Below are 26,942 nucleotides of genomic sequence, written 5' to 3' on the forward strand. Positions count from 1 at the left end.
AGGCACTAATAACTTTAAAAAATAAATCAAAATAGATTGAAATGTTTTCTTACACATTTGTGCCATGTTTCATGCAATGTATTCTTATTATTTTTAAAACTTTCTCAAGCTGTCCCCCTGCCATTAGAATGTCAGTAAATTCTATGTTCATGAGATCCTGATATTAAAGAAAATGTTGGTAGAATCAGAGGAAAAGTGACAGAAGTAATATTTAAATGACTATATTGACTCTAGAGTTTTGTGTCTGAGAAGAAGTGCTGTGGAATATGATATCTGATTTTAAATTAGTTTTTTATTAATAAGATGTTGACCGTAAGACAATGACTTCCTCTTATTTAATTAGCTAGATATTAAACTTAACACAATGCAAACAGTGGAAATTGTGCATTTCTGTTTTTTTTTATTTATTTTTGACCAAGTTCATAGATTAAATTAAACCTTTTATATTCAACTAGCAGACATCACTTTTTACAGTGTGCTCATTTAAAAGGATGCAGGAAGTTTTTGTGCTTTTTAAATGTTTAGACACACAATTGTTTCTGGTCCGGTCTCAAATCAAACAGGTCTCCAGAGGCCAGATGAATAAATTACCAATTACTTCCATTTTTTTTCCCTCTAATTTTCTGAAATGTAAATCTTAATTGCAGAACGTTTGGTTGGAAACCAGATCCACGAGAACATCAAGCTCACCATGCCTTACATTTGCTAATCAGCTGCTTGATATACACCTCCTCTACAGCAGAGGGCAGCAGAGAGTGAAGAACAGGTAAAGTACTTGTCAGAGGAGAAAGGGACACGTTGGTTATGTGTTAAGAGTAATCAGAACTGACAGTCTTGCATTTCGCTGGCTGCCTCTCACATCAGCGCTGACTGATGTGAGTCTGTGAGGGTGAGTCAGGTTGTCAGCCGTGCATACCTCTCTCTGCGCTGTTGTTGGCGGTGCCGCCTCTGGCCAGCAGCTGGGTCTGTAAGCACTCGATCTCTGTGTCTTTAGAGACCAAAAGCTGCTGCAGCTCTGAGATTTCTGCCTGTGAACAGAAGCAAAGTAGATAATTGTTTGCTGGCTTGGAGTTCTGGGTCACTAAATAACAAAATGGGTTTGAGGTGACCAGTGTAGCTGTAGTCTTGGCTAACCAGTAGCAGATATCTCAGTGAGCCAAGGAAATCTCCCATAAATTTTGCAAAAGCCATGTATATTACTGTTCAGCTTCCTATAAACTTTATTTTCAAATAGTTTTAAAAAAAATGTAAGCATGCTTTTGTGGCACTGAAATTGGTAACGTTGCCATGTAACATTAATAACCATCTGACAGATGTCTTATCTCTCACTGTCAGTAGTAAGACCAATGGGTGCCGATGCTCCCTCCCTAAAAACTCGGGGGCTTTTCATGGTGATTTTGAATGGAGAGAATGTGTGAACAATGTATATAATTTTAAGTTTAGCCACCGATTCTCAATTACGTCAAGGTGCAGTGACTCAGCCATTCAAATAAATTCATGTTTTTTTCATCTAAACCGTTCAGTTCTAGCTCTGGCTTCACAATTAAGTTAAAATGTGAACATCCACCTAAGTCGCAAATCTTTTGCACACAATAGGATTTTTTTTCTTCGGGGATTGACGGAATAATTCTGTTTTTGTCTCATTAAACTTCCATTTTCCACCAATTTTCTATTTTGTTTTCAAATTAATTACGTCATACTTGAGTGAGTCTGTCACACAAAATCCCAATCAAATATATTGAAGTTTGTTGTGGTAACATGACAAATTAAAATGTTTAACAAATATAAATATATGTTCGCATTGAATTGCATACGTGGTACAATAAATCACAAAATTGTAATGTAGCAGTAGCAGAGCCCCGGCTGAAGGTTATCTGAGGGCCCCATCTGGCTACTTCTTTGAAAACCTACTGTACATGACCTGAAATAGTTTGGAAGTGGGACCAAAAGCAATGAAGTTTATACTTCTTGCTTCCACTGGGCGATGACCCCAATGGAAAGTCTACCAGCTAAATAAATAACAAATTTCACAATTAACAATTTCTTGCATCTGTGGAGCTAAACAAAATGAGAATCTAGATGTTATTTACATAAAACGAGTGCATTCCTGAACTAGTTGGTCAGCAACGATAAACAGTTTAGCAGGAAGAGCTCATTGTTGAGCTGCAAAAAACAGGTTGATGCACAGACTTTTGTGGTTATTCTGGCGTGCTATGAATGTTAGCTTAATGCCTCTTAAAGCTGCTTTTCAAAAGAAGCATTGATGCTAAGGTAGGAATCTAGAATGAAGGAGGAAGCGGCCAAAACCACAGAATAATTCAAAGGGCCCACAGGTTCCACAGCTACTAGCTCATAGTTTATGTTATGTGCATGATGTTTCACTTTTATTTTGGTGAATTAAAATATAGTTTGAAAACAAGTAAAAGGATTCTACCAGAAAATGAAATTCAATGAAAGCCATTTGGAGCCAAGGCTGCTCCTTTACTAGACGTAACAGAAATGAAACCTCCAGGCAGACACAGCTGATGCATTCACAGTAGCATTATCTGGACACAATCCATGCAAACTTGCATATAAAAAAGTGAGGGCAGGAAAATTCATCTTCAGGAGTCTGCTTCTGGACATAATAGCACATAGACATGCTAACCTCAACTTTAATAAAACTAAAAGTAAATACATAATAGTATTGACAAACATTAAGTTACCACAAGGCGGAGGAACAACTGAGTTCATCGGTGAAAAGAAAGGCTGTAAACCCAAAATAGCACAATTTGGACGACACATGGCCGAGAGGAACACTGAGAGCAAAGAGGGACCGCATTGTTGGGGGCGACCTCAAAAAGAAGAGGCAGGCGGCACATTGAGATTAAAAAAAAAAAAAACTCATAAAAGTGATGGAAGCGAAGAGCAGAAGGAAGAGGAGGCACCTGTGCGCTGCGCCAGCGCTCCTCCCAGTGCTGCTTCTCCAGCTGTGTGTGCTCCACAGTCAGCTTGAGGCTGGACAGCTGGGTCATGAGCGACTGGTAACACACATGGAGAGAGTAAGAGATGGAGAGCTAGAGAGGGGACGGCAGGAAGAGAGTAATCACGAGTGAGGGAGGGCAAAAAAGTGAAGAGAGCAAGCCACAGAGAGGAGTTAATTGAGGAGGAGAAGAGAGGACAGGGAGAGTGAAAGAAGGGGAAGGAGAGGAGGAAAGGAGCACTGTGAGCAAAGAAAAGCAACAGCAGTTTGACCTTTAGATTAATCAGTAAGAAGCAATGTGTTAGAGATTTTTGTTGTAGTTTTTAACTCAGCAGGAAAAACATCCACATCTTATCTCAAGCGGCAAAATGGTTTTAAAAATATGGAATACATTCAAAAATTGGAACGTTCCAATTTGAAACAAATGTAGACCAGCAATGAATTCGCAAATAATTTAATTGCAAGCTGATACAGCTACAATGGCACATGCGGTGGTCCCACAAGTGAATCGACCTTCTTACAGATATTTATTAAGCATCTAAGAGAGTCAATACATACTGTGAGTTAGGGTGAAACATTACAAATAATTAGCAGTTTTATTAAGGTTCATTTTGCATTGGAATGTGGCTGAGCGGTTGATTAGAAGTTTCACATTTTCCACCTTAAAAGTTACAGAATTTCCAGACACAAATCTTCAGCCCTCTTAGTACATTTGAAGCCATTTTCAATGTTTTAGTCAATTTGATGTTTTTACAAAACTTCCAGGCTTTAAATGTGGAAGATGGATTTGGTTGGATAAATAGATCAGGATTAATTAATTCCAATTTTAAGCAGCTTTAATGTCTGCATATCCCACATATTGAGCCACAACTTGAGGTGCTAATCTGGCTTCATTTGAATCAGATGTGCTTCAAAAATGGGATTCCTCTCAAACTTCATCAAGCCTTGCTAATCTAGGATGTGACATCATACCACCGCTTTATGTCTTGTAGTACTCATAAATATGCCAGCTCTTTCTGAAGCAAATCATGTAAGGACCCATTACTAGTCTGCAAAATCAAACTATTTCTTCTGAACCAGAATATATAATCAATTAACTAAATGTGCATAAATTTATCTAAAATTTAAGTGGTAGCATGTTTTAGGATAATTTTGAAAAATCGACTATGTCAGATTAATTCTACTCAACTACGTTTTCTAATAACCATAAAGGAATGGTTATTAGTTGGCATTAATAGTAAAGTATGTAAAACATTGATTGTATCTTGTTTGCTGTAAAGGTTTTTCTGGTTAGCTATAGTCGAAAAATTTCCTTAAAAAAACATGTTTAACTGTTTACTATCAATATATTTTAAAAAATGACCTGGTTTAAAAAGTAATACTTAATCTTTAGATCTAATTAAACATTAAAGGAAAAGTATATATATATATATATATATATATATATATAGTCTCTAGTCTCTGCTGTTTGTATATATATATATAAATAAAAGCACAATCTACCACATATGCTTATACTCTAGTTTATTAATGAAGACAAGAAACCTCTAGTCTCTGCTGTTTGTGTTTTTGGAAATGTCCCACCTCCTTCAACTACTCCTGCAGTTTACTTCAACCTATATTAGCCTCCTTTGTGACAAATGATAAAGATCTGATATAATGAAACAATATAAGCCCCACAGCTGATTTCCCTTCTGAATCATACTGGCTCTAACACAAAGAGGACATCTGTTTCTTCTTCTGCACATGTCCGTGGTAAAACACACCACATGTGACATGTGCATCCACGTGTGAGCAGAGCGAATCAACTCTGTGTACCTTGGTGGCCCTGAGTTTCCTCTCATACTGGCCCTTTTCTCCCTCCAGGTCCTGCACTTTGCTTGTCAGCTGCTTGACTTCTTGAAGCAAATCCTGCAGACAAACCAAACACATTACTATTTTTAGAAGGTCAAATGATAGATTTATCAACTTGTCCAAGTTTTTTGTTTTTTTTTCCCCAAGGTTTCAGAATGGGCAGTATGCATGCTAACATATGAATGGGACTGGAGTCATCAGGCTCATGTGCAGTTATAAAAAGGTTTCCAGGGCTGTACAGTGCTCTGGTTAATATGGGGAAACATGATCCTCCTGAAACAGACACCACAACGTGCAGTTATCAGCAGCCAGGGAAAGAATAAACCCAAAAAACACGACTGGAAGGCGTCCAAGTTGCACATCTGCCCGCTGACCATTATCACTGTATGAGGGAAACTTTGTAAAGCCATAATTATCATTACATGACCCATCCACCTGGTCAGAGTAGGAGGAAGCAGACATAAACTTTGTTAGTAACCAGAGCAATAATCATCATGCAAACAAACAAACCACGTCCGATCCAACAAAAACATAACACTGACCCAAAAACACTGATTTGAATAGATTTATGAAAGAAAACTCATTTTAGGTGAAAATGTCTTGCAAATGTTTCAGTTATTTAAGGAGCAAAAGCAGAGGGAGATTGCTGAGGCTCTACAATCAGTCAGAGTTGCAGCAACCTTTACACTTATTGGCAGTCATGGTCAAAATGTGTAAAATGGGATAAAATGAATGTATCTTATTGTAGAAAACACATTCTCTCATCAAATAATATGAACAGTTAAAGATTTATTCAATTCAAAAAACTAACCTGACCTAAAAAAGAACTATATTTTGTCCACAAATCCTGTTTACCACAGTTAGTTACTCCCTGCTGTTAGTACACCGTACTAATTTGGCCCACTTTCAGTTTTCAGTCTGAGTCCACCAGATTTTTTATATATAATTTCTTGACAATTCGGGGGGAAAAAATCAAGATGCCAGCCTCTCTAACAATATCCCCAGGGCCTTCAGAAGAGAACCAGGCCCACAGCAACATATATTTATTTTTCACATCTTGAACCGTGCCACCCATTGCCATTTGTGGTGGTAGGCACTACAAATCAGTGTTGTATAGTAACGAAGTAAAAATACTTCACTACTTTACTTAAGTATATTTTGGAGTACTTCATACTTTCCTGGAGTATGAAAATTTTTGATGACTTTCACTTTTACTTCACTATATTTCCGAACTTAATTGCGTACTTTTACTCCGATACATTTTCAATGTGTGGTTTAGTTACTCGTTACAAAAAAGCGAGAGAGAGAAACGCAAGTGTTTTGACCCCACCTACTGATTAGCAAGTAGCAAGTAGGCTACCGAACAAAGTCCGTAGCCTGCTTGCCTGGGCTTGTTCATCACCACCAATAGGATACTTCTTCTTCTTCTTTTCTATTATGGCGGATCACAAGCAACTTTAAGGTGCATACCGCCACCTACTGTACATGAGTGTGTAGAAGCATTACTTCATATCTATTAAATTCTACTTTTTAATTTTGTATTCTTAAGATAAATAAACAATGCTTTCCTTAATTTGTGAATATCTGTTATGTTTCCTTCATTTCCTAATATACCTTTAAGATTCCATTCATGCCCCATATTTCTAACTATTCTCTTTAATTCTTCCCTTTCGAGTTCATTTGACTTACAGTTCATCAATATGTGTTCTACATTTTCTTTCTCTCCACATCTCTCACATTTATCATTATTTTTCCTCCCTATTTTATAAAGCATGTCATTTAAGTAGGTATGACCTACTCTTAATCTACTAATTATTATTTCTTCTCTTCTGTTTCGTTCATTAATGCTTCGAATTCAAACTGACTTTTGTACTTCATATAATCTTCTTCCTTTCTTATCTTCATTCCACATTTTTTGCCATTTCTTGATTTCTTTACTTTTAATTAGGATACACCTGTTTCGCTTCTCCCATTAAACACAAAGCAAGTCTCGCAATCAGTAGCAGCCACATGGAAATTCTATCTTACAAAAACTCCCCGTCCAACTTGAAGAAACACATCGAGGTAACTTCTTATGAAATGGTTATAATCCTCCTGTTTCAGTAACTATAGCTTGGTCACTAGGCACTACTGTATTGTGAAATCTTGACCATAAATGAACTTTGTTTGGCATTGTTTCAGTTCCACACGTGGTGTATTTAGCTTAGGCCTAATGTTGACTGTAGCAGGCTACCTAGACTCCTCTGTTCAAGGGGGGACAGAAGCCATAGCAATAGCAATTTAGACTAAATTTAACGAATATAGGAAAGGCATGCAAGTTCAAAACCAGGTTTACAGATGCCAATAAGCTGCATTTCCCTCCCAATTCTTTTTTTCTTTTGCATAATGACCAGTTGTGTGTACCACCTACTGACTGTAGCATTGACTGATTCACTGATTTGTGAAGTAGAGTAATCGTAACAGCTCTTTTTCTTCATGTTGGCCGCATTTTCTGTACTATTTATTTTTCTCATTTTCAGCACTGACCTTACTTGAAGGGAAAACTTAAGGCTTACAAAAACTTTGTATTTTCTGTCCTGGAGGGTATACTAAGAAGCTGGTTCAGTTGTAAAGCAGGTTAAGTTAACCTTGTGCTATAGGTAAAGCACCTAATTTTCTTAACTAAATGATGCCTGCAGGTATATCTATTAGCAGGTTTAATTTTGCCTGCACTTGGTTGTGTACATTATTTTAAGTGTATTTGACAAGTTTACCAAAATATAAAAAATGTCATTCAAACTGCATTTGCTTTGTTTTACTTTTTACTTGTACTTTTCATTACATTACTTGAGTACATCCATTTTTACAGTAATTTCCATACTTAAGTACAAGAAGTTTCAAATACTTTAAGACTTTTACTCAAGTAACATTTCAGTCAGTGACTTCGACTTTTACCAAAGTCATATTTTGGAGAGGTACTTGTACTTTTACTTGACTCTGAGATTTCAGTACTTTATACAACACTGCTACAAATGCCTCAATTTTCGAAGCACTTATTGGACAGTAGCTCCTCAAATGAATGGAAACATTTGGAAAACTAATCAAAAGTTTTGATTTCTGGCAAAACCACAGCAGAGCGTCACCCCAACATCCTGAGGGCCACATACAGATGCTTCACTCCACACACACAACAAGAGAGGTTGTTAGTTTGATTCTTTGGAAATTTCCAAATACCAGCAGAGGTTTGTGGACTAGTTAAGAGGGGAGAGGAGAAGAGAAGGAAAAATGGTGGAAGTATTGTAAGAGGAGTTCTTCCATCATCAATTTCCATACATGCACAGTCTGTCTTTCTCCACTGTGTTTCAGGGAAGCAGAGCTCAGGTTTGACCCAGCATAAGGATCGGCGCTCTGAACTGGGTTGCCACTTGGGTCCCCCTGTCGGGCTTCCTTCTCCTCAAGTGCCCGTTTCTCCTGGATGCGAGTGCTGATCTCCTCCTGAAACTTGCACATCTGCTCCTGGAGCTCACTGATGAGATTTACCACACACTGGCAGGGATGGAGGATAAATGAGAAGAGGCAGATGATGTCAAATGGAGAGATGTAAGGAGAGGGAAAGAGAAATGCACTGAAGTTAGATACAACAATAGGAAGAAAAAAGAGAGAAGATGATCATTGGATGACTTGTTTCTTAATTTAGTCTGCAGATGGAAATATGTCTTCTAATGTCTTGAACTCCCCTGGCTGTGGATTGAAATGTAATTTTAAAGAACAGCAAGCATAATAAACAGAAAAAAGCCACACAAAACATCTATTTGACCGGGGGGGGGGGGGGAGTCCAAATTGTGGTTGTAACAATGAATAAGTCAGCCTTGGGTCAGGCAGAGGCTGGGCACCTTTCCTCACCGTCTCACATTGCTGATATAGTGTGACACATAGATACATGTTCAAATATGTAAACTGAACGCGCGCCAGGCTTTGTGCTCCACTTCCCCACAGGTGCCATGTGACGACTGACAGGAACGGAGGGGATGAGCTTGCTGATAGATTTCTCTGGGGTCAGTGGAAGGAGCAGAGAGTCCAGGTAAGTTTGGAGAGTCGAGGAAAAAAACATCTTATGGTTTAAATGGGAGATGCACACACTTAGCGAGTGATAATTCACTGTTAAGTGGGCTGTGCTGTGCTAATTCACAGTCCTACAGTGCAAAAGTTATGACCTTCTTAATTTATCTTCTCTAAGGGAATAAAATCAAGTGATGGTAGAATGGGCTAAAAATCAGGAATAAGCACAATGCAAAACAAAATCATTTCAGGGCTAAAACAATGTAATGTGATTAATAAACAACAAACTAAAAAATAAAAAGTCAACAATGACCTGACTTAAAGATGCATTTTCCTTCTGCTGATCATCCACTGTATGAAAGCTTTAAGCTGTAAGGTGGGAATTACCTTTTGCATGCAAAAATATAGATTTCTGTCTCAGTATACTTTGATTTTTTTTTTTAAATAAATTCAATGCAATTGTAACATGCTGCTCGTAAAGTGCCAAAATACCAAAATGAAAATTGGTTTAATTAGATACAAATCTAATTTATTTTTAAAAAACAACAACAAAAAAACTAGCTAAGTTGATAGTATTTTTTTTTATTTTTAATGTAACTTGACAATAAGTAAACATAACTGGGTTTTTTAACTGTATGAGTAGAAAATCAATTTCCATGTTTTGATTTTTTTAACAGTTATTTAACCCAGTGGTAGCATTTTCTTTGTGGTTTGCTAAGTTGTTCTACATTACTTTTTGTAGGGAATATTAGAAATGAGTATTTTCAGGGATTAAAGGTTGCGCTAAATTAAATAAAGTTTATCACAGTGCGTGTGAGTAGTGTAAATTAAGGGCACATTTATCATATTAGAGTTAAGCTTGTAAGCCAGAAAGGTTCTAAAACCCATTAATCTTTTGACTTAAGGATAATTTTTCCAACTTAAAAGTCAAAGGTGAGAAGGTTACAAAATAAAAATATAAATATTTTTCTGAAAATCATCATTGGACTAAAAAAGAATAAAAAAGCAGCTAAACACCAAAGAAAAATGTTGGAAAAACCTTTAGAAATCCTGTCTAACTATTACTGAAAACCACTTTAAAATATTACAAGCAAGACTGGTTGTGTGGAAGCAAAGTCTAAGTTATATATTAATCAATTTCCAGCTATTTTTAGTCTAAACAGAATGATAGTTATCTCCAAGACGAGCCTTTTTTTGTCCCCATCTTCCAAAGTTTAGATCCACAAGAATGAGCAAGACTAGATGGGAAGATAGAAATAGAGAGCGATAAAAACAGTAGCAGTGAGGGAAACAAAAAAACACATATTCCTTGTTTTATACAAAATAACTTGATAAATGCTTGCTCAGAAAAACAGCCTCATCTCACAGTCACGTGAAATATTTTAGAAGCCTGTCGCATAACCTGAAAAATGCACCATCAAACTAAACGCGTCATTCCCAGGCGATCATCGGTTGGCTGCAACTTTTTTTCTGTGTCGTGCTGGTGTAGTTTCCTGAGGTGAAAGTGTTTTACCCCCAGGAATGCTCAGAATGGATGCCTGTCATTCCTCCTGACAGCTCACTGGAGCCTTGCAGCTGTTACAAAGTGCACATACAAACACACATCATTACTTTTACTATTCCAGCTCCGATCTCTCCAACAAAAGCTAAAGACCACAGCTTTGTAGAAGAATTGTTGGCTATGAGAGCCTTGGGACCTTTCTCCACACAGTTCAATAAACAAAATATTTAAAAGGATACATTCTTCAGAGTGGTGCTTTGTGAAGTTGATACCAGCTGTCAGTATCTTACACCCTGTAGCAGTTAGTCCACATTGTTGTCTTAACTGTGTTTGGACACATCACAGTGTGTCCTATTTACAAGACAAGACTATTTACAAAACAACCCTCCACAGCTGAGGTCCAAGTATCTAAGTTGCCTCTTTAGTAGGGCAGTTCCTTTATGTATTATACTGTATATTTATGTATTAATGGTGAGAATCAAAATGGATCAAATAAAATGTTTTTGTTTTACTTAGTGTGGGCAAGCTACTGACTGCTAGGAGCCTCTACACAAAACCCCACTTCAATCAATCAGAACCATCTAACAAGCAAAATAAATAAATGAGAATTAGTAATCTGAACCATGTTCATTCTTAGTAACTTACACATGCAAAACAGAGGTGGAGGTGCAATGTGTGACTGAACAACAGTCTGGTTGGTAACCTCACTCAAACACTCATCGGCTCTGCACTTCTCTCTGACAAACTCAAACAGTTGACTAATAATTCCACTCAAATTCTTGTATATGACATAGAAACCACAGCGAAGACCTGCAAGACCTGGCCTGAGAAGTGTTACATTAGAAGGATTAGCTCCCCCTTTCTGCTTGTGTTGATTCATGGTTGCAAACAGGAGGTTGAAGATTAACATAGTTACTTATGATACTTAAATAATTCAAGCAGCAAAAAATAAATAAATTTAAATAGCTCAGCTCAGCTTTTCATCTTCTTTTCTGAGAGAAACTAACATTATAAATGTCTCTAGTAGAGTCTTTTCACACCATGGATCACTTACAGAACCAAACAGATGACGGTTTTAAGCAACAGGATTTGTATTGCAAATATCTTTCCTGGTAACGATGCATGTCTTATGGGACAAGTTTGTTTTAACAGCACATCCTTTCCATTCTGATTTTTTTTCTGTTTTTAATCATCATGTTACCTCCCACTTGATGCTTCCTCCTCCCTGTCTGCTACCACTGATGCTTATCACTTTCCATCCACATATTATTGGCCTCTGCACATCTAGAATGCTGCATTAAGTTTAGTCAGTAGAAGCACAGCCCTTCTTAATGCGTAAATGTCAAGTCACAAGAGCATTCTTAGGATCTGCTGAGCAGCTTAGTGTCAAAAGAAACAAATTGAGCACAAAGAAAATAACTATCACAAAAAAAGACAGCTAAACAGATAAGGCTGGAACACATGCATTTGAGCGTTATTATTTGAGACCATGAAGGTCTTAATGGGATTGTTTCTACCTTCAGTGGAGCAGAAACTTGCTGCTAAGCTGAATAGAAACTCTGATTCAGAGACCCACTGCACGCAACCTTTCACTTTCTATAAATTACATCACCTCAACAGGTTTTAATCCAACTGCTGTAGCTCTTGGAATAGGATGTAGTTTTAAATTATCCGCTACATTTTCCTAACCTACTGTATTGAATCTTATAAAACCATAAATAGTGATGGCATGTCGTGTCCTCGGTTATTTTTCAGCTTAACTTTAGAATGATGTTAAAGCTTTCATTGCAAATTATATAACTGAGCGTTGTCCATTAGAAACAAATCAGATAACACAGGGTATTAAACTCCTTTTGCAGGGAGCATTTTAATCACGTTGCAATCTTGTGATATTTTGAAGGCCTGGAGGTGAAGTACGCTTTCTTTCTTTAAAAGATTTTTTAATGAGACTATTTTTGTACTTTGAACTTAATGGCTGTTGTTGAAACCACCTGATGTGTTCTGGCTTGTTTGAGAGTTTCAGTGCTTAGATGTGTATCTCATCAAGGATTCCACTATTAACTGTGCCAGTGACTTTTTGTGGTGTTTGCAATGTTTTTGTTGCATTCATATTGCATATGTAATAGTTCCAAAACAAAAGAGCAGGTCTTTCATCACCTGATTACTATTGCACTTACTTTTGGCATAGACCTGAGGAAAAAACTTTATGGATGTGTGCTTTGTTGACTAGTTTTACAGGGAATTTCAAACCAATAAGACAACAGCTGTGAGAATGAAAGTTTCAAGAGGTTCTTGTGAAACAAAAGCCTGTTGCTTGTCTAACCTGTTACACTTGGCCAAAAGAATCAAACTTTTGGATTCTACACTATCTTCCAGATTTAATTACTGCTACTGGTGTTTTGCACAAAGTGAATGGTAAAATGATGACCGAGACCGACATTGAAAGTCTTTAACTTCACCTCAAATCAAGAGCTGGTTAAACAAGGTTGTGCGTTCCAACCAAACACACATCAAAAGACTCTTGGGGTAGAGAAAGAATGGCACTTGATGAAAACCTCATCAATAATTTATGGACTACTTCAATTAACTGAGTCTGTGCCAAGAAATCCAACCAATTGAAATTAACTTGCAAATTTTAATATAAAAGAGTGGTTAATTATCCAGAAGCTTGGCGTTTGGCTGAAAATGGCAATCATTAAAATGAAACTTAAAAAAAAAAAAAAAGCCTTTTAGCCAAATACTAAAGTTAATGTATATTTATGATGCTATGGCATAGTTTGACCACTCTGAGAGTCAGATTAAAAACAAATTCAAATCTGTCCACCTGATTCTATTTTTATCTTATTTTAGAAAACTACTGTACAAAAATGACACTCTATGAAATTAACAATTTAAATAAATAACCAAACGTTTTGCTTTTTAATATCTTATTTTGATTTTGTTAACATTTACACACCTTCCATAAGTCACACTTCTCTTTCCTGAGACCATCTGCCACCAGCCAACAGGTGAGTCATAACAAAGAAGATATTAAGGCCACTTATTTCCCTGCATACATTACATACAGTTAATTAACAGTTGCTTCTAGTAATCAGCTTGAAGCTTAGTTTACTTTCAGCAGATCCCTCTTAGGAAGACACACAACAATCTAAAGAGAGTTAAAAACAAAGAGCAGAAATTGGTTGAAAACTAATTCACACTGTCAGCATCTTTCTTTTCTAAGTTATATTTTTGTCCCAAAGATCTCAATGGGGAACCCCTGTGCCAGACTAACCATTAATTTTTTTACATGGTGCATACATTCGCTATTAGTGAAACCGTTAAAGAAAATTTTAATTTTTTAGGACTTCTCTGGAGACTCAGAAGTCAAATAAATAAGTGACATACATAATATATGAAGCATGTCTGAAGGTCCCAAAAAGCAAAACTACACTACATGTATCTGTAATATTAGTAATGAAGTATAAATTTGAAGGTAGAAATAAACTAATATAAAAAATACCTTAGAAAAAGTTTAGGAAAACTAGGATTTATAGACCAAATTTAATCCAACTTACTTAAGTTCTTTCAACCATAGAAACTTTATGCAAGCAACACCCAGATTATTTTTTGACAGTGATTATAAAGCCTGAAAAAAACCCCATTAAATCCCACAAAAATATCAAAGAATAAGCTGCAATACATGCTTAAATATTGTTGAAGGTTTGTCTGTTGATAAATAGGATTTAGACATGACTTACTGTGCAACACAAAGCATAACAACCTGTTTTTCATTCAAATCAAAAAGGAAAGTTACATACACTGTGCTTAAAAAGCCCATCTCTTTGTGTAAAGCCTGTAAAAATTGTCATAAGTCAAGTTATTCACAGAATAAAAATGGCCTTTTTGCTATCTTTGAGTGAAGTTGTTTGACATTCCATACCTCAGCTTTGTTGTTCTTTGCATTTGCAGCATCCTGAGGGTTTGTGTTCGTTCGTGTTTCCTCCATGGTGACCAGCTTCAGCTTCAGGTAGGACACTTCATCCATTAGATCCAGCTTCTGGGTCTCCAGAGAAGTTCTGCTCCTCAGCTCCTGAAAAACAAACAAACAATGAATGTACTCTGTAGATCCGATTGCACACATGGAAGAAAAAATAAACACTTATCTTGCTTTTAAAAACTCAGTAGCAGAAAATGTTTTACATGTGTCGTTCATGCAAGGATTCCACTCAGCACAATCTTCTTCCCACACTACGAGAAGTCTGGCTGGGGGATAAAGACCCCACAAAGCTAAATATACATGCTCTCATGCACACACAGGCTTGCTGCAAACTATTAATAACGCTGTCCTTCATTGGCAGAGAGGAAAAGAAAGCATGTCTGAAAAAGAGGCAGATAAGAGATGTAGTTTCCCATGAACATGATACAGTTTTAGTTTTTTATGACTCATGTAAGCTTTCAATTCCTCATTCAAACTACTTCCAATTCCCCTTATGTGTCTACAAAATTCAAACTTTAGTTGTTAATGTCATCAACTTGATTAAAATACTTTTGAGAGAAATTGGAAAGGAAATTAACTAGTGAATTTATTTTTCATCTCAGGATTAATGCAAGAATATGATCTTTCTTAAGACATAAAATTTTTTCTGAAGTTGTCATCTTGGGTATCATGTCGACTGACTTGCTTATAGTTTAAAACGTTCATTTATTTATTTATCTCGCACACCATTTCCAATTCAATTTGGTAAATATTTGTAGAATTTTCTATTCCATTTAACAAAACGTTAAGGGGACCATTTACAGAAAGATCAGCACAGGTGGAATCTAGGTTTAACTTCTTACCCAAAGACACTTTAACATGATGGAAATCAAACCTTTTTAACAATATAAACAATATAAACTTCTTATTCATGGTAATACTAAGATACATAAATGGTCAATTGATTTTTGTCAGCAAGATTTCTGGTCAAACTAGAGTCTAATTCAAAGTGAGACAATTAACTAACCAAGAAAAGAGGCCGTTTTTTTCCCCCTTCTCATAACAACATTACAAATTCAACATTTAGACACTAATGTGTATGTGTATCATAGGTCCTTTTATAGAAAGTAGCATTTCGTCCTGAAAGAATGGAGATCAGAGTAGAGGAACAAGGCGCACTCCTCCAAATCGTGCCTGAGTTTTGCTGTGCTGGTTGCTTGGAGACCAAAGGAAGCAACAAGGTTTTTAGGCTGCAGCTAGAACACAGGCGGGCATACACAAGCCTGGCATTACATTCATCAGTGAGAAACAGGAAAAGCAAGAAAAGAAGTTGCAGCTAGAAGAAGTAATGGGGTTCATGGTGATATTGTCAGCATTAGGAAACTTTAGCTCCTTTTAGCTGCTACACCAGGGTTTGTGTTGAGGTGTAAAAGGCTTTTAGGACCCATTCAACTGAATAAAAATGTCAGTGGCATTAAGAAAGCGTATGCTTTGCAATTGGAAATATAACAATATATATATAAATATAACAATTTCTCTATATAATTGTATGATGATATCATTTTAATCGATTATTTACCCATCATTCTATTCTTTTTTGTGTTTAATGTACAAAAGTCATGTTAAAAAGCATAAAAGTCAACACTCTGACCACAAGTTCCACCCAAAGTGGACATAGTAAACAAGTTGTGTCAACACCACAGCCACACAGTCAGACAGTTAAAAGCCCATAATCACTCCAGCTCAGAAAATCTGCTTAGTTATGGCAGCTGACTGTCAGTTTGCAATCTCACACCGGCGTCACATTACAGAGGGATAAGCTGCAATATTTAGAGGTAATTTATCAGACGTCTGTGGTGGTCTGCCACCGCTCAGCTGCTTGACATTTGCTTTTACTAAATTGTAAGAAGCAACGCGTGCCAAATTATCCTGTCCTTAATATGCCTTGCTCCTATACTCCTAATTATAGATCACTTTAAAAGAGCTTTGATCATCTCCAAATTGGGGTAAAATAAATAACACACAGAACTGTCTAAATCTGGACTCCAAAGAGGTTATTTCTATAGAAACTCAACTGGTTTAAATCAAGAGGAACTTAAAGTAGAGTCTACTTTAAAATTATTAAGGAAAAATATATACCGTACTGTACATATTTACAATAGCTTTGTTTTATTTTTAAATCTTTAAGTTTTACCAGTTTATCTGAAGGTTTTACATACTCCAAAAAAAAACTGCTTTAAATTTTTAAATTTAAAATGCATTAATTGAATTAACATTCTCACTGTGGCCGCAAAAACACAAAAAAACAAAAGCAAAAAGTGACAGCAATGACATTTTAATTTTAACTTAATGGTAGATAAGATATTACTATTCACATCCCAGAGTCATTTACTTCATGTTGTAAATACATTAACATCTAAATGTATAATTTATGAAGACTTTTTTTTTCATGTTAAGCGCTTGAGGATCAGGTAAAATACTTTTCATATGCCTTCTGAAAGCTCTGAATGAATTTCTTCTAACCCCCCCAGTTGTGACCTTTTATGAAAGAATGAAAAAAATTAAAAAACAAATAAAAATGTATTCCAAAGGTATATTTCAAATTAGGATTTAGTGAATGGTTAAGGTCAGTAAGATGTACCCAATGAACTGTTGGGACTTTAATGATGACCTTGTTTGGAGACATACTGTATTATGTATTGATTCATCTGGGTGTGTGCAGATCTTGCTTCCTGTCCACATCATTTCATTACAATACTGCTGAAGAATGTACAAAGGACTCAGTTTCAATTGGGAAATGTCATATGACAAAGTGTGGGAAGATGACATCAGGGATAATGATGAGTACATTTCACTGTGCCGACTGTATAACCATTTCATGTTACTTTAGTTATTTTTATGAACACAAACCTGAAATAGCTAAAGGAAAGACTGGACATGGAATCATACGAACTCTGTAAATGTTTTTAATAACATCCTAAAACATATTATTATGATTGCATAGTTTAATATGTTGACACAAGCTAAACCTACTGCTGTTAAGCACCTAAACATGGTCATTTGTTGGTTTGCAATTTAACACAAAAACTGATGTCAACAGGTTTAGGGCTCTAATAATGGGACATTTGCCAGTTTAACTAACTAGTCACTATCTAAACTAGCTAATAAATAGTATTTACACTAGTGAATACTGTAGCAATAAATCTTTACTGACACAAATGCATCTGATGAAAAACTGCATATTTTTTTAGGTCAAATAAAAAAAAAGACTCTTAAATTTAAAGAATAAATATAAATCGTAAACTTAGAAAAAACATTACATTTTTCAATATCATTCATTATATTACTTTAAGAGAAATTTTTTTGCAGGTCAAAGCTTTACAAATGTTCCTGGTTAGAAATCAGCTACAAAACTATGATTGGTGCATTTTTATGTAGAAAATTGAGTTTCAAACTAATGCATGCAAATGCAAGCACACAAATAGTGAACTACAAGAGGAAACTGAGGTCTGAAGATAATACTGAATAATTAGTCAAAGTGCTTGGCAAAGGTAAAGGGAGCAGCACTCGATTCTCTGTTTTTCAGGAACTGTCTTTATGTATCAGATTTGAGAATCATATTTTGTTACCGATTACATAGCTGAACAAATTAAGGAAATAAAGTTTTCAGGAACTATAGGTCAAATTCAGTGTTTAAAGGTACTGGCTTATCTCTACAAGCAGTGTTTACTTATCAGTGATGGAAATATTTGGATTTATCTGCAGTACATCACAGCCTAGCATAATCCTTGCTGCACTGAAGACTTATTTTAGCTTGCACACTGACAGAAGCAGTCCAGCAGAGAGAGCAGACATGTCATCACATTTTAAATCCTTCAAATCTGACTTCTACATATACACAAAGAGGATTTAAGAACCTGGAGAAGACGAAACAAAATACTAAACGAGACGCAGACCATTTTTATCAGTCTCCACACCTAGATCTCTCTTTACCAAACATCTTGTATCCCTTTGTGTGTTTGTTCAGCGGTTAAAATAAGTACAGCAGCTGCATATCAGTGCTGCTAGAGCCTCAAATCATGACTGACTGCAGAAAAGATTTACTGCTGCAGCAATGTTAGTAATTGGCGGTCTATTTGAGATACTGTATTTTGCATTTCTACATAAAGCCAGAAAATATTAATTAAAGCTGGCAGGACGATAGAAAGAAGCATAACACCCCTAATAAGGCTATTTATTTTGGAGCTGGGGACTTTTCACACTCAATGTGGGCAACAAGGAGGACAAAGAGCCCATTGAGAAGTTTAAACAGAAGGCTGATTCTGTGGCAGTCAGGGTTGGGGTCCTTTTGTGTCCAGGCTGGCAGAACTCATGAGTTTGCTTCACTGCTGACGTCAAGAAAAACAACTGGAAGAAATCCTGGCTTGATCCATTGTCAAACTGGCTCAGAGGTGGTTTTAGTCACCTTGACCACAGAAAATGTAAAAAACACATGAGGGCAGACGATCCAATCCGTGCTGTGTTTAAATGAGACGTCAGAAGACGCAAGCGTTTCAAAAAGCCTGAGAATAATATGTACATCTTAATTTTCTAACATCTGGATGAAAATGTATTCAAAAAAGTCCAGACTGAAGCTAAAATTATTTTGTTCCACTGGACTGTAATTACTATCTGTTGAGCTAGCTGCCAACATCAGCATGTTCTCACAAATGTGCAACATGCTGACAGAAGGAAAAATGTCTGTTGTTGAGCAATTTAGTTTGGCAATTCGCTGTTTAGCACAAAACTTCAGTGATCACATCAGCTTTCATTATTAATCCTCCAGCAACTTTAAATGTGTACAAAGTATTACAGCATTCACAATTATATATAGACTTTTATCATGATAACCAAATGCTGCTGCTTGTGTTTTAGTTAAGTGCAGATGGGAAAATCAATATAGTACTAAAATGATTGTTCAGTATTTGTAGGTTTAGGAGCACTTAACTTACATGAGCTTCATTACAAATTAATTTGCTTCACTTGTTCAGTTGTAAAAATGAAACTAATTAGTTATACAGGCTTATTTCACACAGAACAATACATTTCAAGCATTTACTTGAATTACTAGATAAAAGCTGGTGAAAGTCTAAAATGTTTTTTTAATGTAGAAATTTAGAATGATGGATGGAAGATAGGATATAAGGATGTAAATATAATGTGCAGTATATACTGTTGATATTTTCCCTGGGCATGAAAACATGCAATTTATCATATTAGAAGTACTAATAGTCTACTTTAGGCTAAATATCTTATTTTGCATTCCAAACATCTAAATTTAGGCATAATATATGTGATACATTCAAGTTAATCTCAACTTAATTTAAATCTGTTTGACAGCAAAAAAAAAAAAAAAAAAAAAAGATAGAATTGTATATAAACTGAGGTATTAATGGGTTAGGTGTGTCATATAATGTTTGATTGACTGGCTGATTGATTACAATATTAAACGATGCAATTTTAATATTACCAACCATGCTAGCATTACAAGACAGGTTACCTTCATTTTTAGTTTGCTTTAGGTCAGACAAATGTTGTCTCATTCACTCCAGGAAACTGTTGAGCTTTGACTTGTTTAACCTACTTGGTTTAACCCGACTTACATCAGCTTGGAGGATAGGAGTCAAAGGAGGTAAAGACAAACTGGAATAAGCAATAAAACAAACTGCCACTCCTTTATTTATTAATTTCCTCCCCGAGCTGAAACCTTCAGCACCAACGTTTAGCCATTCAGTTCGTCAGCTGCCATAGACGAGATATCAGGTTTTAATTAACACCAGTATGACTGTTATGTTTGTAATCTAGCTTTAATTATTTTTCCTTCATAGTGAAGTTTATCTATGAAAGCTTGACCCAGGGTTTCTGAAAGTTTCAGTAATTTCAAATTAAAGACATTTTAAAATATTTTAAAATAATTAAGACATGTATGAGCTTAAAGAAAATTCTATGTTACATATAACTATTTTAAAATCATTTACTAACGTATGAAGCAAATTAACTAGTATAGCAAGTAATGCTAATTATTGATGGTACACAATCTTATTGCTAAATATTGCAACTGGTATCAAAAGTAAATTATCCGCCTCTCATCTTGTCCATCACACTTTTTGGGATGTTGGAAACGTGGATCAGTTGAGAACAGCTATTGCGATGATATTCTGAAAAACCACAAATATTCAATACAAAGTGTAAATTAATCAGATTTGGAACTTGTTGCATTCTGAAGTTTTTTTCTATATCAACATCGCACATATGGATATTGCCACAACATATTTAGAAACTAAAAAGAAAGTCATAGACTTCAGCTGCAAGTTTCGGTTAGTGGAGCTAAATCTAGATCGTTAGCGCTGGCATTCTGTTGATTACGGCAGATCTGTACTTGCAGCCGTGGCATGTTTTAGATATCGGTACTGGAGGCGTGCGTAGCTGTAAACGTAGGACATCTAAAAGGCCATAAAAGAAGGTGCTTTAACCACAAACATTCAGGTTGAAGCTGTGCAAGATGGATGTGATTGTGATCTCCAGCTGGCTGGCAGGGTATGCAGGTAAACATAGTGCCGTTGAGTTATGTGCCGCCCAAATACTGATACTATCAGTAGTTCTGCTCCATGGTTAACTTTTCTTGACTTAGAATTTCAAACAAACATAGTTTACTCTTTTTTGTTGGATTAAAAACAATAAACATACCAGCAATCACAAAAAGTTAAACATAAGGTGACTGACTAACATGACATTAAATAATAATCACATTTAATAGGATGCATTTTACACATCAGTCATGTAACATGGGCAGCAATATTATAAGCCATGCTTTAATTTATTTAGAATATTAGATACCATCAGATAACAAAATGAGATTTTTTGCAAATGTTAAAATTTACAGCAAATAGTATGTTATTTTTTTTTACATGTTTTACCTGTTGCAGCATCTCCTCTGTGGAAGCCAATTTCTGTCGATGCTCTTCCAAAGAAGTTTCCAAGTCTCTGATTTTCTCTCCCTGAGCCTCAACTTGGTCCGTCAAAACGCTTACCTGTTGGAGAACAAAATCCTTTAAGATGGAGGCTTTCCATTTTTCTCCTTAAGAACCACAAAATAACAGTGAAGTTCACTTTAAATCCCAACCGCGATTACTTCAAGCCTTCAAGCAGTACTCAAAAGTTAGTCAGGATTACTCAGCAATTGACTGGGATAGTGTGATTTTCATCTTTAGAACTTTTCCAGATAACTTTAATAGTACAAGATAAAAGCCAAAATAGTTACTAAAATAAAGTGCATCCCGCAAAGGTGCGTCTGCAGCTTTGGATAACAATGAAAAACATAAACAACATGTTCATAGCATCATGTTGTGCATTAATCCAGAATTTCCTTGTTATTTTTCACCACCAAATAAAACAATAGCAAATTTTAACAATATTAAAATTTGCATTGTTATAATCAAATGATTTATTATAAAAACATTTTCAATTCAACCTGCATTTTTTAAAATATATATATATTTGTTTTTGGAACAAAGAAGATATGTTTCTTTCACCAATAGCTTTAGACAAAAATGAAAACTCGTAATAAATAAGTTGATATAAAAAAAGGGGTAAAAAGAGAGTATTGACAGCCACAATAACCATAACAATGTTTAATTTCTAGGAATCAGAATAAGATCCCTGACTTTTGTATCCGACATCCCACAGTAGGCTCTCTACCCAACTTTAAGAGTTATTGCCATGGGGCTCAATTCACCTCTAACTAAACTGAATGGAAAGAACAAATACATACAATTTATTTTATTATGGTCCCAGTCTGCACAAAACCCTACCAAAGGCCACGAATGGACACCCCACATTGGAGATCAAAGTATATTTTTGTGCTAGAATGATCTATTTAAAGACCAGACTGAAAACAATTCAGGTTTGTTTACAGCAATTTTATCCGTCCAGTCGAGGAGGTCGAGGAATTTTGCACAGAGGAAGGTAAAATCTGTCAGTCTGGTAGAAATGTAACCCAAAAGACTTACAAACTACTGCAAAATAAAATGTTTCTGTAAAACATTGACTCAGGAGACTTGAAAAAACATGCATCATTTTCCTTTCACTTTGTGAGTTTATAGGTCTACCACATCAAACGTTAAGAAAATACTTTGAAGTTTGTTGTTGCGATGTGACAAAGTGTGGAAAAGTTCAAATGGTAGGAGTTATTCTAAAAGGCTCTATATCTATGAAGTTAGAAACTTTTTCCCTCCAACACACTTTCCGTAAACACTACACATTCATACTGGCATATCTCAACATTCAGCTCCACAGCAACATCCATTTACTTAGCAACTTGTCACTCAGGAATGCGTTTCACAGTTACTATAATCTCCCAGACAACACATTTACCTCCTGCCAAACACACTTTAACCCTTCTTTTATTACCGCAGTGTGCTAAATCCATCTGACAGCAGCTGATTCTCTGTCACTTCTCTGACTTTCAGCCCTGCAGTCATGTCTTGTCTCACAGCCAACTTTTTCACTCAACACGCGTTAAATGATCTAACTACCCCTCCTTTCCAACAATGTGCCAAATGCAAGTGAATAAAAGCAATGAGTTGCTTTTAAAACACTACTAGGCACACAATCATGTAAATCACAGGCACCCAATAATTAAAATGAATGTATCTTATCACCAAAACAAGAACTACTTCAAACACCTTTAGCAGGACTGCATGAAGTGTAAGTAGGAAGTTTAAAGTACAACGTCTTACCTCCGGTGAACACAAAGAAATAGTTCCTTATTACAACGCGGACGTCATAACCCAACCACAGACTGTATGTCCGCTAACACAGAGAGAAATAAATGTTGAAGCAGAGCTACACCTCACATATGCAGTCCTGAGGCTGAAACAGGTAAGGAGAAAGTTAAGCGGAAACCCCACAAGAAGGACAAACTGTCAACAGCCAATTAAATCCTCCGTCAAAGACACAGAAGCCCCGGTCATCCTTGGTTATCAGCCAATCAGAGTTGATGTCAGATGAGGAATGTGTAACAAGTAGGTGTGCATGTGGGGGAGAGGTGGCGGCAAGGAATGAGATATAAACTTTATGATAGCTTTGTGAGCTGGGGTCGTTCAATCGAGTGAGAGCGTTGCAGAAAAAAAGGTGCTTTTCAAAGAGCAAAACAAACACAGACAGGAAAAGGCAGCCTGAGGAGCAGCTTCATAACAGCTAATTAAATTTGAGGAATTAAAGACATACTCTGGAGATCACAGCTGCCTGAACTAGCTATTAAACTGATCTGAGCGCATAGAGAACCTGTTGACATCACATAGTTCTGAGACCCGTAATCATCCCGTGCCTAAGTTTTACAGTGTTGACATTTATAGTTGCCGTAGAAGTTGTCAGTTTTCACATGTGGTTGTGAAAGTGTCTGAGCTTGATTTGTAATGAAGTAACACGAAATATCTGGAGTTCTTTGATTATAAACTATAACAGCTGGAATGATAGCAAAATCCTGCCAGAAGTTAATTTTAATTATTTAAATTACCATTTGAAAACAAACAGGAGATGAAACATTTTGTATATTGTTTCATTAACATTTAAAATTACTGAAAAAGATTTGCTCTGACCTGCAGCACCAGAGATTCCTTGTCTCCTTCTAGTCGAAGTAGTCGTTCCTGATAGGTTTCATTGTTGGCTGGAGTACAGAGGCTCACCTGGACACAACGCACAAGAAAAAACATGCAGATTAATAGGAAGCTTAAGGAGGAAGAATGAGTAGTTGCATACCAAGAGTATGCCAAAAATTGACATTGACTTTGAATTTTCTGATGAAGTCCTAAGGTTTTCCACCCAACATACAAACATACCAGAAATGGAGAAGTAGCTGCAATACATGCTGGAGGCTATTTCTTCAGAAAATTTATTTTAAAAAGTTCTGCAAATATGAGCCCATGAGTTGCTATGTTAAGTACTACATTATAAATTGTCTAAATTTGGACTTTCAATCATCTATTGTGTAGAAATATTACTTACTATATTGGTGATTTCTGCAGCGCACCCATGTTTTACAATTTGAAAAACAATCTGAATCCATTTGCGGTTTTACACTCACTTTTTAAGGTTACTGTTGCTGAGATTTACATAAAGAGCTCACGGAGTGGCCCTTGTTTAAACCACATGATGCATTCCTATGAAACATCATCTGACTCATCTGAGTCTCATTTATCTCAAAACGGACCCACACTGTCACTGAGGCTTGCGATAAAACTTTCATAAGACCTCTCTGATTTCACCACTGACCTTTGAGTGGAACAAAACATATCTTATATAAACTGTTATGGATATATTTCAAGCCCCATGGCGAAACAGGAAAAGAGCAGGAAAAGAAGCTGCATCAGGCTCTTATCTAGAAATAGAAAAGGCTTCTATAGCATCTACTCCAGTACAAAAGGAAGAGACACTCTGGGTCAGAATCTCCCCCAGTTCTCACCAGAATTACAGTTTTAACAACTCAGGAGTTGAAAATGAAACTCAAGCAAAGTAACTGCAGATGAAGAGCTGGACCAGTTTGTATTTCTTTTCAGATTACGCAGTCTTTTTGGTCTAAAGCTGCTACTTTCTCAACTGTCACTGTCAACAGGGATTTTCCAAAAGTGTGTTTCCAAAAGAAACTGGAAATAAGACGCTTTTGGCTTCTATCAGCTTTAGAGCTACAGAAAACATATAAGCTCACAACTTTAACTAATAAGAAGAAATTTATTTGGCATTTCATATAAATAAAAACATAATAATCAAATCAAATCTTTACATGTCCATAATATTAGAAGTAGTCGTCTTCATTTACGGGATTATATAAAACTAGACTTTGGACAGGAGAAGCCCTTCTCTCATTTCGCAACCCTTTGCCCAAGTTACAGGATGACTTCCATGAGTAATCAGTACATCTGCTTGGCCAGTGACGTCTGTCCACTAGTCTGGCTTCAGTTTCCACGGTAACCGACAGCTACACTGTGGATCTCTTTACTACTTGCATTGCTGCTCTGAGTTATTGTTAGTCTAGCTTTATTAGGAGGATAATAACACTATCTATGCTGATAATATTTTGAGGTCTTATTTAATCCAGAAAAATTTAAGGCCATAAGTTCGATCCAAATTTAACTTAAGACTTTAAAAGTTAGCCTTGTTTAGCCCATTAATCAATCCTAATCAAGGGCTAGATATTATAAGACATCTTTATGTAGTCCTTTTTTATCTTTCACTTTTTCAAACAATTACTCAAGTTTAGATGGAAGGAAATGTTGGATGTATTCCTTTTATTATTATTATTATTATTATTATTATTGAAGACTTATTTGTGAAAAATCCTAAATGCTACATTTCTTAAACCAGAGAGGCGAGGGTTGTGCACCAAATGGGCTAGGACTTTACCTCAAGTGGAGGAATTTTAAATGTTTGTTTGGTTTCAAGTGACCAGAATGGAAAAGACAATGGGTAATTTGTCTGTAGTTATGAGGGAGCAGCTGCAGTCTCTCTGAGCTAAGTTGAAAAACAAAGCTCTCGAGTAAATGGTTAAGGCATTGTAAAACCTTCAGCTAATGTAAAGAGACATGGACCATGACTAAAAGAACAACATCCTGGGTGAACTGAGCTATCTTCATGCCGTGGTTGGGCTCAACCTACAGATGGTGTGGAGTTCAAAAGCAAGTCAGCGGTTTTGTTCAAGCGTTCGATGAAAATTAAAGTTTTACCACCAAAATAGTTACATTGCTATACCAGGGCTGGTGCCAGAGCTAGTTTTAAACTTGTTCTACAAGGTTTGGTTTTCTATAACCCGAGAGCAGTGATGGCATAGTTACTTTGAAAAAGTAACTTTAATCGGGTTACTGATTACTCCTTGAAAAAGTAACTCAGTTAAACTGCTGACTGCTTGATTTGGAAAGTAACTAAGTTACATTAAAAGTAACTTTTTTAGTTACTGTCAGCAGCTGCTAACAACAACGCTGTGAAAATAACATTGATCTTTGCCAATACTTAATTGTAAGCTATTTTATAATGGTTACATCAACAATGTGTCTCCAATTATAAGGTTGAACTGAAATGGAGATTTTTTAATGGTTACAATACAAAAAAAAAAACGTTAGTAATTTGTGGATGTTTTTGTGTGGTCCACTATTGTCTGGAAAACTCTAAGAAGGATTTTGTGCATCTCCCTCTTCCCTCCATTGTTTACATTTCTGTTGCTGCTGATAATGTCGCATAAAAACGGCAATCACTCGACAAGGCGCGTAGAGGAAATAAAATTGAATTCCAAAAGAAAATAGTAACGCACAGTAACGCAAAATGATTTTGATAACTGTATTCTGACTACTGGATATGAAATAGCAACACGTTAGATTATCCGTTACTGAAAAAAGTGGTCCGACGTCAGTAACGCATTACTGACATCACTGCAACCTAGAAGCTACATTATTACACCACTACTCTCTTGTATAACATGTTTGATCCTCCTACTGTTGTACAAAGCGTTTCTCTGAAGCACAAAAAGATGCCAACATAATTTACTAAAAACTGCAGACATTGTGAAGGTTCTATTATCCCAATCAGCTGATCTCTGAATT

The 26,942-nt window shown here is 36.1% G+C and overlaps 1 protein-coding gene across 11 annotated transcripts in view; it reads right to left on the reverse strand.

Annotated features, from left to right (window-relative positions):
* The window catches only part of ppfibp2b (PPFIA binding protein 2b), a 75,581-nt gene that overhangs the window by 17,161 nt on the left and 31,478 nt on the right, over positions 1–26,942 (reverse strand). For 6 of the 11 annotated variants that reach the window (XM_032586819.1, XM_032586837.1, XM_032586844.1 and 3 more), the window contains 7 exons: positions 23,952–24,038; positions 21,270–21,383; positions 14,278–14,427; positions 8,129–8,341; positions 4,781–4,873; positions 917–1,028; positions 701–733 (listed from right to left, as the gene is read on the reverse strand). In XM_032586819.1, the coding sequence (XP_032442710.1) occupies positions 701–733; positions 917–1,028; positions 4,781–4,873; positions 8,129–8,341; positions 14,278–14,427; positions 21,270–21,383; positions 23,952–24,038 (802 nt within the window). Of the gene's footprint in view, positions 1–700; positions 734–916; positions 1,029–4,780; positions 4,874–8,128; positions 8,342–14,277; positions 14,428–14,537; positions 14,560–21,269; positions 21,384–23,090; positions 23,235–23,951; positions 24,039–26,942 lie in introns of those variants that run through there. The other 5 variants (XM_032586829.1, XM_032586907.1, XM_032586887.1 and 2 more) reach the window with 4 other exon arrangements.

This window comes from Xiphophorus hellerii, chromosome 2 (genome assembly GCF_003331165.1).
Source record: "Xiphophorus hellerii strain 12219 chromosome 2, Xiphophorus_hellerii-4.1, whole genome shotgun sequence".
Lineage (NCBI taxonomy): Eukaryota > Metazoa > Chordata > Actinopteri > Cyprinodontiformes > Poeciliidae > Xiphophorus > Xiphophorus hellerii.